Raw genomic sequence first — 12,874 nt, forward strand, 5'->3', positions numbered from 1 at the left:
TGCCTGCCACCCCTGTTCACGTCGCTCCCAAATCCAGGCCCAGAGAGCCTCTGTGCACTGCAGAGGTGTGGTTTCCTGCTACAGCTAGAAAACACACAAACACACACACACACATACACACACACATACACACACCTCAGGCCTGGCCTCTTTACCCCATGGGTGACGTGATGCTTTTAAAATACACCAGACCAGAAGGGGAAAGCTGACAAGGGCTTTGAGATTTGGCCGTGAGGTAACACAGACCCTCAGTGCTGTGGATTTTTTTTTTAAATATCTCATTTTGTCCTGGATGCTTATGTAGTGATGTGTTTCTACTAGATATCTCTGATTCTTGACAAAGAGGGGAAGACAAGAGTGTAATTTCCTCCTGTCCATTCATGCGTTTTCCAGCATTTCTCCTGAGCTCCTCGTCACATCCCAGCCGGCTATTTTTATCCCTGTTCCATACTTTAAGAGACATTAGGATGACTCACCCAGACAACAACAAGGCTACAGTGCACTTTGTAACCACCAACTGTGTTGTGTCAGATGAGGTGTTGTGTCTGTGTTGTCTCTGATGATGCTGTAGATGTAGTCTACAGCGTCTATTTCTGTCAGACAGTGTCTTCCTGTCTGCCAAAATGTGATGTCATGTTTGTGTGTTACTTCACGCTCATGCAACAGAGCTTTAAGTCAGATCAGAGCAGCTTACCGCCCAGGAAGAGGTTGAGCTCGCACTCCAGGTAGTCAAACATCTCGACTGTCAGCTGGAAGCTAAAACAAAGAGGGGAGATACAGGAAGAGAGGTGACCAACACACACAGATCTGTGTTAAACAGAGAGAGAGAGGCAGCTTTATGTCTTTCGCACATGACAAGACCATTGATGCTTCAAACTGAATCCACCTGCTCGGTGAAAAAGTACCAGAAAATTTAGTACAATTTTTTTTATATAGAGCCAAATCACAGCAGAAGTTATCTCAGGACTTCATACAGAGCAGGTCTAGACTGTACTCTCTATAATATTATTCACACAGATCCAATAATTTCCACCATGAGTAAGCACTTCTCAAGGAAAAACTTCCGTCTCGTGGTTTCCCAGTTGCAGATGAGTGTTTTCCTGTTTTTTTTTTCCTCATTACTCAAATACCGGATCACTTCATTCATGCATTCTGCATTGGTTGAGTCATGATCAAAGCAGGAGTGAAAATACCTAAAGCAATGCACACCTGTGACTGTACAGTACAGGGGATCCTAATATGGGAATAAATCTGAGGGGGGTTGAATGTTTGGTTTGTGAATCATGGGATTCTTTGACCTCTTCAGGCCTCTAAACATTTTAACAATCTGCATGCTAGTGGACATTAGCTTGTTTTGAAGGAGTGACAAGCTGGTTAATAGTACCAGCACCAGAACTAAAGTGCTTTGAGGGAGAACCACTGATGAATACACTGAAATGAAACCTTTCCTTTTTTATGAATGCTTTGTCTAAGCCTTGTGATTTTATGACAGTGTGAAGAATACGCTTTGATTGTCAGGCTTCATCATGTGTATTCCGGACAGATGTTGTTGTTGTTTTGTTGTATTGGTGAAAGTTAAGTGGGTGTGTAATGTATGTATTTGTAGTCTCAAAAAACACTTCTTGGGGTGGTGTTTAGCTCAGTTGGTAGAGCAGCCGCCCCATGTGTGAAGGCTTAGTCCTTGCCGTGGAAAACCAGGGTTCGAATCCGACCTGTGGCTCTTTACCCATCTCTCTCTCCCTACATTTCCTGTCACTCAACACCTCTTGATTACTCTAATATGATCACGATGAATACGTTCTTGTGGCTTCTTCATGTGCATCGTGATTAAAGTAACTTAATTAGTAAACAGAGTTTGAGACACTGAAACTCATTAAACAAAATATTTTTTTAAAAACAGCACAATTCAACAACATACCACAAAAACAAACCAAACAAAACACTCACAAGTTGTTAACGTCGTTCTCTCCCGCCTCGTCAAGCTGTCTGTTTGACATCTGCAGGTTGCCGGGGAAACGAGGGTTCTGGAAGAGAAGAAGACGATGACGGCGACAGGAGTTAACGGGATTTAAACTGGGACGACAAGTTTATATGTGTGTGATGTTTATAACCATTAACACGCTTAGAAAACTTCAGCCAATAACAAATATGCTTATTTTCCCACACAGCCTGGTTGGTATATTTAGATTTACTTTTATTCTGTTCCATACTTATACTCCATTACTCTTTTACTTTACTTTTATTGTATTGATGAATCTCTGCTATTTTTACTTAAACGGGCAATACGTATATATAAATATTCACTCTTTTTGTAGCTCTGATTTTGGTCTCCTCCAACTCCTGTAGAATTTTGTCGATTAATTGAAAAATAGTTTTGGCTCTATACAGCATTTAAGACTCTTTTTATTCATAACCTGCTTCATATGTACACTACATATAATACTATATATACTATGTTATACAATAATATACTATATATACACACCATAAGAATAAATGAGTGGGATTTTGCACAAATAATGTCTTGCATAGGGAAAACAGTGTTTGGTGTTTGCTAAAGGTTTTAAGTGCTTCATGTTTTTTTTTCGGTCGTTCATAGAGGACTGTACAAGTTGCTATAAAGTTCTGTAGATATTTATAGTTCTCTGTGGTTCCATCACATTAAAGTACATAATTTCACAAATTCAGAAATATTGATTAGAGTAAAAGGAGTCTTTGAATGAAAGCCTTTGAATCTCTCAGGTAAACGTTTGGACTTTGCTCATGTGCATTCTTAGATTTTTTTGTCTCACTAGTCGAGGCCAATCAAAACAAAACTCTGGCTCTGAATCAGACAGCCGGTCGATCAGCTGCATGCTACGCTAGATTTACATAAAACATGCAGCAATAAAATCTGCTCCTGTTTCTCTGCCGTCTGTCTGGAAGGCTAAAAGGCCAAATATCGAATTAAGTTTAGTGGCATTTCCTCGTCTGAGCAAAGAATATCTCACACATCATCTCATTCCGTTAAAGTTAATACAAGTCTGTGTTTACTTGAGCTGATTGTTGATTAAACGACCTTTCTTTCTCTCATGTGTGATAAGACAATTTGTATTTCCTCTTCCGTGAGCTCAGCGCTTTCTTTTAAAGACGCTTAAGAAGCTTATAGAACGGCGTACCTGCTGATGCATAAGCAACAAATTTAGCAAATACAGGGCACAGAGAGGTGAAATAAAAGTTGTATTTTTTTTCTGCCACAATGTCACATTACTCCTTTGATTCTCAAGTTACGTCCTGGAAAACCTCCAACAAAGACTGCCCTCACCCTTGAGTAGGAATTAGCATTCAGCAGAGCGACTGCTAAACCACATCTTCCTGTGATAGCATCTGCTTCTTTGTGTCCCGGGCCGCTCTCATAAAAACACTACATTACGGGTTCTTGAGAGGCCATTAGTGTGAAAGCCAGAATTTTCTATGAAGACCCCCTCCTCCACCCACCTCCCGCAGAGACACGCTTGCACTAAAAGGAGAGTCTGAGACAAAGATAATGAGCGATGAGGGAGGCTGGTACTGGTTTTTATAGGCCAGGCCGACTCACTTTGATGTGAAACTCCATTTTGGTGATGAGCAGTTTGAGGTAGATGCTGCACAGCTTCCCGTAGCCTTCACTCAGGTGACCCTGAAGGGGCAGAAAACAGAGAGAGGTGATCAAAACGTTGAAAATAATTTTCCCCCCTTCCTCCTGACTTTTGCTGGTTTTAAGCAAATCATTTTGGTGTTTGGAGGAAATTCGTTGTGGCTCTTTGGCTGAAGGCAGCGTATAATACACATGAAAAAACGTGAGCAGCAGGCCATTTTCATACTGCGGGGCTAAACTCCACCACAGCGGCCACAAAAAAAAAATCCCCACTGAAAAACACGATAAATACGGAGCAGGTTCAGCTCAGTTCACTCTCTGTGTGAAAATATCCCTCGTCCAACGGTGTGGACAAAGTTGAATAGGGTTGGCCAATTGCTTCTCACTTCCTTTTTCCTTGAGCCTGAGTGTGCGGGTGCTGATGACACAAAAAGGAAAGGGGCCACTGACCCAGTCAGAGGGACCAAACTTCCTGCATCCTCCTCCTGACTGGTGACATCAGCAAAAAACTGAGTAATAAAACAACAAATCCAGGAATACAGAGCGCAGCGGCGTCTCTGCCCGACCCAATGTTGCTTAAGACATAACTGAAGCTTGACTGATGGGAGTGCAGCTCATACAGGCTTACACAACAAACCTCATAGATTTCACCACGGGTGTCTTTGTCAATGATGTGAGGACACTGCTCACTTAGATCAACGCAGAGTTGAGACTTTCTACAATGACTTTACATTTGTAGCGCCGGCACCCTCAAAAAACGAGATGAGATTGCTCACAGAGAAGCTCGCAGACTGGCTTATGTAATATTACCGCCTGTTGGCTGGCCATGTTTTGAAAATCACGAGATTTTGTCCATCACAGGTTGCAACGTCTGTCGCTCCGACAGGCCGGCAGCAGGCTGACCACAAACAATCGTGTAATCCGATCACCATAATGAGGAGACACAGTTGGTGGCTGTACTATAGTGCTAATAAACAAAACTACTAACACGTCTCTTTCTGAATGTCGATTAGGCTTTGTTTACACGGCAAGAAAAAGGATTGGTATCTGCAACAGTGGGCGATGCATGCAGCTCCTAGTGCGCATTCAGACAGTGAAAATGCAGGTTTACTATTCATTTAGGAGGCACACCCGCCAGGAAAAAAAACGCAACCCGATGTCACTCAGCAGCCACCAAACAGACGATCGGACCCTCCACAGACAGCCTGAAGTGTCACTGAAACTAAGACTAACCAGGTGGATTCATGGACTAAACTTTGATACTTTCAACCTGTGAGTACTGGCTGAGCGACATGGACAGTGAATGGGTGTGCTGGTATTGAGAAAGCCAGTTAATCATAGAAATAAAATTCATTCATCCATGTTTAATCTTTTCATATTGAAAACACAGTCACCTGCAGAGGACTATTACATAAGATAAGATAACTGTGTGCTGTGATATGACCACAATTATGTAATAATCAGTGTGTCCTTACCCACATCCTGCTCATATCGGTTAAATCAGCTTTGTTCCTCATGGAGTCCTTTATCACCTGCAGCAGCAGACACAGAGAGGAGGGGGAACAAGAGAGAGATAGAGAGAGAGTTAATAAAACAGAACTCATCAGTTATAATTAACTAAACGTAGATGAGGTATTAGACGCGTGAGTGGGAATGGTTACGTACGTTTGGATGGCCGTCTCGCAGCAGCTTGTGGAAGACGTGGCAGAACTTCCAGCAGAGCACCGCGTTGCTGGAGAGAGGAAGCCGGTTGACCGCTGCCCAGAAAGTGTGTGCGCCTTTCTCATGATGGGTCCCCAAGATGCAGGGTGACGAGGATAGTCAAGGATCACTGGACATTTTTGGTGCAACATTCATCTGGCTCATGACTAAATACATTTTATTATCTTGTTTTCTTTCTGTCTTTCACACACTCTCATGGGACAACCTATTTGTTGTCGCTCTAGCATAACAATTCATCCAATCTTTACGGTTCGCTTAACGTCAAGGCTGACCATTAACAGGGAACTTAAATATAGTTGGGGAAAATATATTTTAGCATAATTTTGACTAAAACAACCAGATTTCATGCAATTTTTCATTATTTCATGCAACCGCCAATTTCTAGTTAGTTCCTATAAATTCCCATGGAAAGTTTCGGTACATTTCTCAGAAATTTTCCACCCCTTGGTAACCCTACAAACTCATTATTTTTAGAATCAGTTCAAGCTATTTTTTATTGGTCTTTCAGGTCCCCATGTAGCCAAACATTGCTGTTTCTGTTTGTGCAAGATGACAAACATAAGTGAAGTCTTACAATGTTGACAGCTCGGAAAGTGAAGTCAGTGTTTGCACTGCAAAGGGTAGTTTTTTCATATTCAAAATAAATACAAATCATTCGCTAAATCTCCTTTTTGAAAAGTTAAAAACAAAAAAAATAATGAGAACCAGATATACCTACTGTTTACTTCCCCGTCTCCTTCATTTTTTTCATGTGTTTGATGAAATATATCATGTAAAATATATAATAAAATAGTGTTTGATGAAATATATCATGTAAAATATATAATAAAATAAATATCTGTGTAGCCTTGTGTTTTGTTTCACACATTAGTTTTGCAGCAGGACCATGTGTAGAAGATGAGGTTACACTAAACATAACCCTCCCGCCATGGAGAAACGCCTCCACACACACACACACAGATGGGAATCAGGAAAAACACACTTCTCCTCGCACGTGCACACACACACACAAACACAGACAATATGAGGATATTCCTGGCATGCTTCTCTTTGACAGCAACCTCCTGTGTGTTGATGGCCTTATTGATGCTGACAGCCTGTGAAGAAGAAGGAAGGAAGCGCAAAGGTGAGAAAAAGGAAAAGACAAATCATCCCGCAGCTTTTTTCACAACGCTTACAGATAAAACATAAAAAATGTTTCATTTTTTCAAAAACTGACACCCTTCCACCTTTCAGGAAGCTGCCTCTTCCTTTCCTAACCACCTGGGGAACAGGAGGCAGCGCAGTTTTTAGTGCAGGGTGACTGACCCATTTTCTGCAGAGTTGGTATTCAAGGCAGGTGCTGAGAGGCCTGAGCTCCTCTCAGCTTTTGAGGAGAGCTACACAGGCTAACACCTGTCTCATCAAAGGACACATATGCATTAAAAATGCATGTGATTTCTCTTCTTATGCTTCCATAAAGAAAACCTCCTGTTTTAGGATGAATCGCAGGATTTGGGATCATAAAACGTACAGAAAATAATACAGACAATCATATATATTGTCTGCACTGCACTCACATTTATGAAGCAGCCGTCTGTAAACGCAGTTAACATTACGTCTGTGAGCAGGCGGACTAAATGAGATAGCACCATCAATTACTCACGTGTGAATGATCAGGGGAGTATCTGTCTGTGCTGTGAAATCTACTGAGGAATGTTGGCCGGGCTAAAAACTGAACCCCCTCCAGCTTCAGCTCACATTAAAGTATCGTCTAACTCAAGTCTCACACAAACACCAGAAGAGTGTCACCACTGTTCAGGAATGACTGCATCCTGCAGGCAGACACGGTTAAAGATTCAGACTGACTTGCACAATTTGACAGCCATCATGACTATTACAAAGTTGTTGTTGGGAGCAGTGTTTGATATAAACAGCCACGAGTAATGTTGTTGGTTACAAGTCACAGACTCCATAAAACAAGATGTTATGACAATGCTAAGATAATGTTTAGTGTTTTAGACACTGACAGTATAAAGAAAGGACAGTGTATGCGTGACATCAGTGGTATCAGTTGTAGTCCTGCCTCTTCCGCCTCCCAGCTAATCTAAAATGCGTCAAAGACATTGATCATCGGCGGATCTCAAACAAGCCATCTGTAATAGCATCCACCTGTCAATCACAGCAGCCACACTGTTCATTATGGTTAGCTTTTAGCCTCAATATAACCCACGCCTACATAACCCACAATGCACCTCGACTGCAGCGAGTCCAAGGTGCAGATCAGCCTGAGATGAGGAGCGGGCTACAGTGGTCTGGTAACTTCACTTCTTCATAACTCCACCGTCCAAGCCAAGACTCGTAGTTTTCAACCCCAGCTGACTCAAATGACATCACCTGAGGCAATTTATGAGATTTCATGCAGCATTTGCTTTTCCACCCTAAAAGAACGGTCAACAGACTTTGTGTGTATATTGTGATGCAGGTCCTCTTTAAGGGATCAACAAATCATTTGAAGTTATCCTCCGGGAACCATGGATATCACTGATTTTATGGTATTCCCTCCGATAACTAACTGTCAACTTCGTGCAGGTACTGGAGCAAAGAAATGTCAAAGTTTGTACAGAATTTCACAGGAATCTATTTCATGGTTATTTCAGCTGCTAGCATGAATAATAACCCTGTACTTGTTCTCCAGTGATACTTGCTGTATGATAAAATAAATATAAAAACGAGCCCACAAAATGTTCCCGCTTTAAGCTCCAAGCCCACGTTGTTTGAGTGTTTAACCCGTTTCAGATGGTTTTCAAAACAAGGTGTTGTGGAGCAGCATCTGGCCGACATATTGTGTTGCACATGAGAGGAAAATCAAACCAAGAAAACCATACATCTCACCCAAACTCAACTCAAAACCTGAGTCTGATACGCCAGAGTTAAAAAAAAACAAACATAAAGTCAAACATGCATTTTGTTGCTATCATTTGGACGGTATCTTGAACGGAAAGTGTGGTGGCCGGGGTCAGCAGAGGACGGGGTAAGGCCTGTTTCATAATCTCACTTCCCACAGATGTCCTGAGTCTGCTCCTCCTCTTCCAGTATGTGAGCTGTCAGGACTGGATGTTCACCGCGAGGAATCATTGGAGGACGAGTGGGCCAGGAGGGGTGGGTAGGGAGGGAAGGAAGGAAGGAAGCAGAAGTGAAAGAGAGAAGAGGAGGAAGAACTTGGGAGCACTGGCTGCTATCGATGTCACATGGAAGTCCAACACACTCTGCTAAAGTGATTTTCATCTTCTGCATCCGCAAACAAACAACCAGATGACACAGACTGATTTGAACCTAACATGTCTGGAAACTCAGTCCAGATAATATTTTATATATAACTACAATCCCTTCAAATACACGGCTCGAAACAAAACCTAAACTGCCCCTGTCTTGTCTAAACAACAGCAGACAATAGACTGCATCCTCCACATGCCACAACTGTGTAATCCGACTGACGTATCATCACCACGCTCCAGCAAGTTGGCAAACACGAGCTTTGTGTTCACAAAAATCTAATTTACGAGCGAGATTCAGATCAAGTCACAGGAGTGCGTCGCTGAAGCAAAGTGAGGACAGGAGCCGGAGGAGGAATGTCGAGCTGGCTGCAGCTTCCACATCTCTGACTTTAAATTCCACATCGTCTGCGATCTGCTCGTAATCCTGCCGGTGACGGGAAGACACCAATCTGCGTCATAACGATGATGGCTGTCCACGCTTCTACTCTGGTCATTAAGTGTTGATTAAACATGAGCAACAAGTTCAACACCTGTCCTGTTGCATCAGCAGCAACAACCTGAGCCAAGACGCTGTGTGTGTGTGTGTGTGTGTGTGTGTGTGTGTGTGTGTGTGTGTGAGTGCTTTAAAAGGTCAAACAGAGCGGGGCTCACACTGTCCTGTCCAGACTACGATCTGTTAACTTGATCGAGACCACAAGGGGACGAGTTAAGTTTGAGCATGTGCTTTGTGAGAAGTTACACTTCCTGTTTGCATATAAACTATAAATAAAATCTCTGGACAGCGATGAGCTGGGAATGATCGACTTGCAGTTATTTACTGTCTTATCGCACCGTCATAGCTGTAAGAGCATGCAAAACAACAGCTTAATACTCAACATACGCTTTATTACATAATGTGACTTTCTGGTGTTGTGGTCTTTTTCTTACTTTAAAAAGGAGCAGTGTGTAGGATTTAGTGGCTTTTAGGATTTTTGTGTATTTTGGGGTGTGATAGTTTTGCTTGTGTTTACCTGAGGTAAACATGAAGTATTAAGCTGAATTTCAGACTTCACTCAAGCTCCACTTTCCTGAAGCTCGTGGTACCATGCGATGAAGACTATCAAAATGTTAAAGTTAAAATGAGTCCTACATTTAGCATGGTGCAGTTACTTACATTTAATTGGCTTTGATCACTTTGACTGTCTAATTACTTAAAGTTAAGTACAATTAACAGCATGGATGCTTTGATTGACAGGTAGGTGCTGTTACAGATGGCTTGTTTGAGCACCCAGGCGTCATTCAACCTGCCTCAGGTCCACCCATGATCTACGTCTGCTGATTTTTAATTGAATTGGAAGAGACAGTACAGCCAACATGACAGACTTTGAGCTTCAACAGGGCCTGTGGGTGACGCCACAGATACCGCTGACCATTTTTTATACGGTCATTGGTGAATATGCATCATATTAGTCTCTTTTCCATCATTTAACATGTGAAGCTAGCCAGAGCCTTTTCAGTGCAAAGGCAGTACTAAGAAATCAGAGAGGTAATATTTCCAAAATCAAATACAGCGTATAGCCGAAACATTTTGTTTAGACTCTGACTACATCTGGCTTACATTAGCAGAAAGAGGGAAGTGGCTTTTGTGCCATTTCCCGTCTCTGCCCAGCTTTTTAATCTGTCAAGACAACAAATATGACATTATCATGTGCTGTCATCTGGATGACGGCCATACAGTAAACATGACATCAGCTTTAACTCAAATGTTTTTAGTTTTCTTGATGTTATATGTCACATTCAGGTCACAAAAAGAGAGATTTCACCATAGCGTTGTGTCATTTCAACTCGTTTTGCTTCCCCTTTTTTCTCTCTGTCACTCACACACAAAAAATCAAGGGATGATTGAAAAACTCCCAGTGCAACTAGTTCCCACACGAGGATGACCCAATTAGCCCACAGTGAGACTTTGTACTTTGTGTTTGGGTTGAATGAGAGTGCCAGCTGCCTGGGACTCCTGGCAATGGCTGCTGGCATAGATGCATCAGTGGCCTATTAGATCCTCGCAGTGCGGCCACGCAGAGACTGGCTGACAGAGCGCAACGATGAGAAATTAAATCAGAGGTGAGAAGCAAGTGATTATGAGGATAAAGAGCAACGGTCAGCCCCGGGGGAGACTTCCTTACATCGGTTAATGCGGACAGAAGTCTACATCACCGCGTCCACAGGGGGGGCGACCTCAGCTGAACATCCTCCCTCGTGCCTTCCTTTCATCCTTCCCTCACCATCACTTATAACAAGGATTTAATCAATTACAAGCCAGCCGAACACAAAACTCCCTTTTGCATCTTGGTATCTACAGAAACGTCGCTTCGCTGTTGAACAAAGTGTTATTGATACAGTGTTGAAAGCATGTTAAGTCAGGCCTGGCTCAATCAGCCACTTCTGTAGAAATCAGGGCATTGATATGTTGATCATAGCCCGGCTGTGTCCACTGAAGGGCCAGTAAACACAGCCCAGAGAGAGGAAGCATCTTCTGCCTGCTAAATGAAACAACCCTCGCCCACTGACTCATTTCCCCACCCTTTCTCTGATTCGCGAGAGCATGTGACTAACGCACGGCTCAGCAATTTGATTTCCGCGTTAGTCCTGGAGATACATCAGCGTCGGTCACGTTTACTCCGTGATGGTAGGAGAGACAAGGGCAGCGCTCTTGGTTATTTTAATCTCCGCTGTGGCACATTTAATGTCAAAATTAATGATGAGGTGAACCCTCAGCCAGTATCGTTCAATCATGAGAAAATGACTGTGGAAAACCTCACCAGAGCCAAATGAAAGGCTGCAGAGGAAATCCAGAAACACTTGTTCTCACTGGATTCTCAGTGAAGGCGGAGGAGGTATCCTTGTGTGACCCCGATGATTTAGTATGGGAGTGGAGTAAGTAATCTTCGTTACATTATTATGATTATCTGATCCCAGTCATTTAGGCCAGGAGCTGGGAGCACCCATGACAGATTCATCAGATCATCATTTCTGACTGGATTTTGTCTCCCTCCTTAAGACTCTGCACACTCAGTATTTACTCATAAAGTATGTATGACATATGAGGAGTTTGATGTTCAGAAGTATTTAAGGGTTAGGTTCTGCACTTTAGTTTTACAGTTTCCTTCCCTGAGCTTCAGTTTTTCTGATTTGCTGTATCCGTGGAGCTACAAATTTGATTTTAAATAAAAATTAAAACAATGAAATCAGCAATCTTTTAATGTCCTTGTCTGTATTTAGAGTCCAAATTTTGTCTTGTGTATTCTGACATCTCACTTACTAAATGATAATTTAAGAGAATAATAATAAAGGAGTTTTAAAATAAACAGTTATCCGAAGTCCAATAATAAAGGAGTTTTAAAATAAACAGTTATCCGAAGTCCTAGTTTGATCCTTAGGAGCTATATATGAACTGTATTTCAAGGTTTACATGCAAACAATCACCAAACTCCATCGACAGCCTAAGTAAACATTTAAACCTACAGACTGTGAATCCAGTGCTCTGCTTAATGACTCTATACGTCCTGAGATGGCCTTCTGCCAAGCATTTGTACTGATGTGGACGATGATAATACAAGTGATGATTATCGAAGTCACACCAAACCAAACTGTGGACAAGGACAAGCAATCGCTCTTAAGTGTGCTTCACGGTCATATCTGACTCCATCTGTCAACAGACAACAAACACATTTCACACTTTGTCCAGAGATCTTAGTACAAATGAACATGAGTGGCTGAATGTGACATCACGGAGGAGGGCGGCAACACTGCGCTCTCAGGATGCTGGGTTCCTTGTGGTTCCTATAGTTTCCAAAAGTAGATTGGGAGCCAGTGCTTTCAGCTATCAAGCTCCCCTTCTGTGGAACAAACTACCATTCTGGGTTTGGGAGGCAGACATGGTCAACGCTTTTAAGAGTAGACTTAAGACTTTCCTTTTTGATAAAGCTTATAGTTAGGGCTGGCTCAGGTCATCCCTTAGTTATGCTGCCATAGGATTAGACTGCAAGGGGACTCCCACTCCCTCTCTCACTCTCACTCTCTCTCTTTCTCTCTCTTTCAGGATTATGCCTAGTCAGGCACGGTATTGGCTGAAGATGTAGTCACATCTCCCTTTATTGAAAACTCTCTCTCTCTCTCTCTCTCTCTCTCTCTCTCTCTCTCTCTCTCTCTCTCCCTGAGTCTGAGTGGTGGCCGAGAGTGTCGGAGTGTGATTTGGAGAGTGGATTTGTTCCTTTTTGAAGGTTTGCTTCTTGGTGTTTCA

General features: G+C 42.4%; 1 protein-coding gene across 2 annotated transcripts in view; it reads right to left on the bottom strand.

The window, feature by feature from the left end:
* The window catches only part of hip1 (huntingtin interacting protein 1), a 55,126-nt gene that overhangs the window by 17,524 nt on the left and 24,728 nt on the right, over nucleotides 1-12,874 (bottom strand). For both annotated transcript variants that reach the window (XM_010737421.3, XM_019268286.2), the window contains exons 2-7: nucleotides 6,372-6,435; nucleotides 5,282-5,424; nucleotides 5,092-5,148; nucleotides 3,578-3,658; nucleotides 1,948-2,024; nucleotides 695-756 (exon numbers count right to left, since the gene is read on the bottom strand). In XM_010737421.3, coding sequence (XP_010735723.2) covers nucleotides 695-756; nucleotides 1,948-2,024; nucleotides 3,578-3,658; nucleotides 5,092-5,148; nucleotides 5,282-5,424; nucleotides 6,372-6,435 — 484 coding nt within the window. The remainder of the gene's footprint in view (nucleotides 1-694; nucleotides 757-1,947; nucleotides 2,025-3,577; nucleotides 3,659-5,091; nucleotides 5,149-5,281; nucleotides 5,425-6,371; nucleotides 6,436-12,874) is intronic.

Source organism: Larimichthys crocea, chromosome VII (genome assembly GCF_000972845.2).
Source record: "Larimichthys crocea isolate SSNF chromosome VII, L_crocea_2.0, whole genome shotgun sequence".
NCBI classification, from domain to species: Eukaryota; Metazoa; Chordata; class Actinopteri; family Sciaenidae; genus Larimichthys; species Larimichthys crocea.